The 5,218-nt window shown below is 50.4% G+C and overlaps 1 protein-coding gene across 1 annotated transcript; it reads right to left on the bottom strand.

Annotated features, from left to right (window-relative positions):
• Nucleotides 1–343: 343 nt before the first annotated feature.
• On the bottom strand, nucleotides 344–3,934 carry LOC129715299 (zinc finger protein 239-like). The gene has a single exon (XM_055665158.1). The coding sequence runs from the start codon at nucleotides 3,819–3,821 to the stop codon at nucleotides 2,754–2,756; it is 1,068 nt and encodes a 355-aa protein (XP_055521133.1). The 5' UTR covers nucleotides 3,822–3,934; the 3' UTR covers nucleotides 344–2,753.
• Between the last annotated feature and the right edge of the window lie 1,284 nt (nucleotides 3,935–5,218).

The following is a 5,218-nucleotide window of genomic DNA, read 5'->3' as shown; positions in this document are numbered from 1 at the left end:
ATGACGTCATCGCCGCCAGCTTGTCTCCCACCGGAAATTACGGCATCGCCGCCATCTCGCCTCCGACCGGAAATGACGCCATCGCCGCCGGGTTCACGAACGCCGGAAATGACGCCATCGACGTAATCTTGCAACCGCCAAAATCACAAAAAGAGCGCCAATTTTAAATTTAAACACAATTCTGGTCCAAATATAAAGCTTTATTCGTGCATTACTCGCCTGAAAACGTTGCAACAAATGCATTTCAATTTACATGAACATTTCAAAGATATAATGTTTTAGTTACCTGCAAACGGGTGCAACCATTATCTAACCCAAGAGAAACATATTTGCAAACGCTTCATAACAATAACAAATGCTTTTTATTTTCAATACACATTTGTCAAACACAATATAGATAAACAAATATACAAATGCTTTTCATGTTCCATACACATTTCCAACACAATATAGATATACAAATATACAAATGCTTTTCATGTTCAATACACATTTCAAAGACATTATAGATAGACAAATATACAAATGCATTTCATGTCCAATATACATTTCAAACATTATATAGATAGACAAATATACAAATGATTTTCATGTTCAATACACATTTCAAAGACATTATAGATAGACCAATATACAAATGCATTTCGTGTTCAATACACATTTCAAACACAATATGGCAATTATGAGATTCAAAGAAGAGGAAGTACTGACACTTTTGAGAAATATAAAAGTGGATAAGTCTCCAGGTCCGGACAGGATATTCCCTATGACATTGAGGGAAGTTAGTATAGAAATAGCAGGGGCTATGACAGAAATATTTCAAATGTCATTAGAAACGGGAATAGTCCCCGAGGTTTGGCGTACTGCGCATGTTGTTCCATTGTTTAAAAAGGGGTCCAAGAGTAAACCTAGCAATTATAGGCCTGTTAGTTAGAAGTCAGTGGTGGGAAAATTAATGGAAAGGATACTTAGAGGTAATATATATAAGCATCTGGATAAACAGGGTCTGATTAGGAACAGTCAACATGGATTTGTGCCTGGAAGGTCATGTTTGACTAATCTTCTCGAATTTTATGAAGAGGTTACTCGGGAAATTGATGAGGGTGAAGCAGTGGATGTTGTATATATGGACTTCAGTAAGGCCTTTGACAAGGTTCCTCATGGAAGGTTGGTTATGAAGGTTCAATGGTCGGGTATTAATGGTGGAGTACCAAGATGGATTCAAAAGTGGCTGAATGGGAGATGCCAGAGAGTAATGGTGGATGGTTGTTTGTCAGGTTGGAGGCCAGTGACTAGTGGGGTGCCACAGGGATCTGTGTTGGGTCCACGTTGTTTGGCATGTACATCAATGATCTGGATGATGGTGTGGTAAATTGGATTAGTAAGTATGCAGATGAAACTAAGATAGGAGGGGTTGTGGATAATGAAGTAGATTTTCAAAGTCTACAGAGAGATTTATGCCAGTTGGAAGAGTGGACTGAAAAATGGCAGATGGAGTTTAATGCTGATAAGTGTGAGGTGCTACATCTTGGCAGGAAAAATCATAATAGGGCGTACATGGTAAATGGTAGGAAATTGAAGAATGCAGGTGAACAGAGGGATCTGGGAATAACTGTGCACAGTTCCCTGAAAGTGGAATCTCATGTAGATAGGGTGGTAAAGAAAGCTTTTGGTGTGCTGGCCTTTATAAATCAGAGCATTGAGTATAGAAGTTGGGATGTAATGTTAAAATTGTACAAGGCAATGGTGAGGTCAATTCTGGAGTATGGGGTACAATTTTGGTCGCCTAATTATAGGAAGGATGTCAACAAAATAGAGAGAGTACAGAGGAGATTTACTAGAATGTTGCCTGGGTTTCAGCAACTAAGTTACAGAGAAAGGTTGAACAAGTTAGGGCTTTATTCTTTGGAGCGCAGAAGGTTAAGGGGGGGATTTGATAGAGGTTTTTTGAAAATGATGAGAGGGATAGACAGAGTTGACGTGGATAAGCTTTTCCCACTGAGAGGAGGGAAGATGCAAACAAGGGGACATGACTTGAGAATTAAGGGACAGAAGTTTAGGGGTAACATGAGGGGGAACTGCTTTACTCAGAGAGTGGTGGCTGTGTGGAATGAGCTTCCAGTGAAGGTGGTGGAGGCAGGTTCGTTTTTATCATTTAAAAATAAATTGGATAGTTATATGGACGAGAAAGGAATGGAGGGTTATGGTCTGAGCGCAGGTATATGGGACTAGGGGAGAATACGTGTTTGGCACGGACTAGAAGGGTCGAGATGGCCTGTTTCCGTGCTGTAATTGTTATATGGTTATATGGTTATATAAGGTATGTGTGACTGCTGAAACGACCCAAAATGTTACCCATTCCTTACAGCATTTTGTGTCTACATAAACAGCGCCTATCTATCCACGTGGCGGTGTGCCAGCAGACTGGAGGAGCGGGCAAAGGTCTTGCCACACAGCGGACAGGTGAAGGTGCCCTGGCCGGTGTGGACTCGCCGGTGCTCCAGCAGGTGGTCAAGGCGGGTGAAGCCCTTACCACAGGACGGGCAGGGGAAGGGGACGCTCACCGCTGTGGGTACGCCGGTGCTGCACAGGCGGATAGGCACAGCCACAATCAGCGCACACAAAGGCTCTCTCCCCGATGTGTATCCGCTGCTGCTCCCGCAGTCCCCATCCTCTCTTGTCACAGTGGGAGCAGCTGCTCGCCGACGTGGGTCCGTCGGTGCTGCCGCAACCCCCGCGAGCTGTCAAACGACTCACCACAGTACGGGCAGTCGTAGGGCGGGCCACCGGTGTGCACGTTCTGGTGAGACAGGTCTGGCGAAGCCATGCCAAAGTGTTCTCCACACACCGGGCTGTGGACGGGACGGTCGCCGGCGTGCACCCGCTGGTGGGATAGCAGGGTGGAGTTGGTGAAGCCCTTGCCGCACTGGGTGCAGGTGTAGGGGCGCTCGCCGGTGTGGGTGCGCTGGTGCTGCTGCAGGCTGCTGGAGTGGGTGAAGCCCTTGCCGCACTGGGCGCAGGTGTAGGGGCGCTCGCCGGTGTGGGTGCGCTGGTGCTGCTGCAGGCTGCTGGAGCTGGGTGAAGCTCTTGCCGCACTGGGCGCAGGTGTAAGGACGCTCGCCGGTGTGGGTGCGCTGGTGCTCCAGCAGGCGGCTAGAGCGGGTGAAGCCCTTGCCGCACTGGGCGCAGGTGAAGGGGCGCTCACCGGTGTGGGTGCGCTGGTGCACCAGCAGGTGACTAGACTGGGTGAAGCCCTTGCCGCACTGGGCGCAGGTGTAGGGACGCTCGCCGGTGTGGGTGCGCTGGTGCCTCAGCAGGTTGCTGGAGTGGGTGAAGCCCTTGCCGCACTGGGCGCAGGTGTTGGGGCGCTCGCCAGTGTGGGTGCGCTGGTGCACCAGCAGGCCGCTGGACTGGGTGAAGCCCTTGCCGCAGTCGCTGCATGTGTAGGGACGTTCCCCGGTGTGCACGCGCCTGTGCACCTTCAGTTCCTTGGACGACTTGAAGCCTTTGCCGCAGTCGGGGCAGGTGAAGGGCCGCTCACTGCTGTGCACCCGCTGGTGCTCCCGCAGCCCCGACAACTGGGTAAAGCTCTCGCCACATGTGGAGCAGCCATAGGGCTTCTCGCCCGTGTGCACCCGCCGGTGGGCCTTCAGCACATCCGCCCTCTTGAAGCTCTTGCCGCACTCTATGCAGTTGAAGGGGCGTTCTATCGTGTGCTCCCGCCGGTGGGCGTCCAGCTTGCTCGAGCTCTGCCAGGCCTTGCCACATACGTCGCACTCATAACGCTTCTCCTTGTTGTGCCCCGTCATTTGGTCCTCCATGGAAGAACAGCCCTTGAAGCCCGGCCCGCACACCAAGCAGATGGGGGGCTCACCGGCCGCTCTTAATAGCCGCTCACGTTCCCCTCTCCGTCCACAGCAACGGCTCCTAAACCCTGCAGGAGGGGAACACAGAGGATGAACAAGCTGGCAAACAGGACATTCCTATCACATATTGGGTGCATTTATGACGGAGGAAACCGTTATATAATTCTGCGCTGCACACTGGCGCAGCGGTACAGTTGTAAATTAATCGGCCTCCACAAAATAGCTAAATTGTCCCCAATGTGCGTGGGATATACACTCCACCTCGAAACTCCCCTCATCACCTTCCCCCTCCCCCACCTTCACGAACACCCTCCTTTTGAAACTAAGAATCCATTTTTCCTCCGGGTCCCCCCCAGGGTGCATGAGCCTAAAGCACTTAGACCGCACCTCCCCAATCTGAGACAGGTGTGGAATGAGTGTCGCATCCGGAATACATGTGGGGCAACTCCGCAGGAGAACCGGTCTCACCCTGGACACCCATGGGTCCACCTGTATATGGACCCCCCCCCCACTGAAATCCCGCTCTCCACCGCTATGGCCACATCCTCCCGGTTCTTCAGTATCATCTCAACCTTTCCCCTCTCGAGCTCGGAAGAGACAATAGCCCCCCTACCAAGAAGGGCATTCATAGCCTTCGTAATTGTTCCCCTGGACATCTGGGGCCCAGTTTGAACCGAGATACCAAAACTGTCCCAGTCCAAGTCAACATGAGGTTCATGTTCAGATGTCCTCGCTTCCGCTGCTGATGTAACTACTTCGTAGCTCCTCGCCTTCTGCCGCGCCCCCGCCATCGCCATCCGGACAGAGGCACAAACCAGCTCCCGGCACTCGAGCAGCTCAGCAAATCAATTCCCAGGGACATTTACAGTCCAAAGCAATCCTCAATAAGCAATATCCTCCAGCTGAAAGTAGGAAAGTCTCCAAGTTCATCCACCGCCGAGAACACCTTGCCTTGTCTTGCCGAACGCAAAAGCACCTTCTTCACATTAAACCAGGCAGCCGCACTGTGCAAAATGACTTTAGGGCAGATAATCAGTGCCAAAAACTCGACAAAGACACCGAAAGCTTCATACCCTCGCTCTCCAGGCACTCTTGGCAGTCCGCCAATGGCAGCCGCTCCCTCGACAATGTAGAGAAATCTCAGGGCTTTCCACACTTGTGGAAGTATTTGTAAAGCACAGGAAAGTTTCAACAGTCCAACAATAAGTTAAACTATGAAGCCCCTCTACCTCTGTTCCTTCTCCTTCGTCCAAAAAAACCTTGAAAGGCTGGTTAAAACCTCTCAGCCACTGGAGCTGAGAAAGACACAGTCTCTCTCTCTCTCTCTCTCTCTCTCTCTCTCTCTCTCTCTC

Source organism: Leucoraja erinacea, unplaced genomic scaffold, assembly GCF_028641065.1.
Source record: "Leucoraja erinacea ecotype New England unplaced genomic scaffold, Leri_hhj_1 Leri_1101S, whole genome shotgun sequence".
NCBI classification, from domain to species: domain Eukaryota; kingdom Metazoa; phylum Chordata; class Chondrichthyes; order Rajiformes; family Rajidae; genus Leucoraja; species Leucoraja erinaceus.
This window is presented reverse-complemented; position numbering and strand designations above follow the sequence as displayed.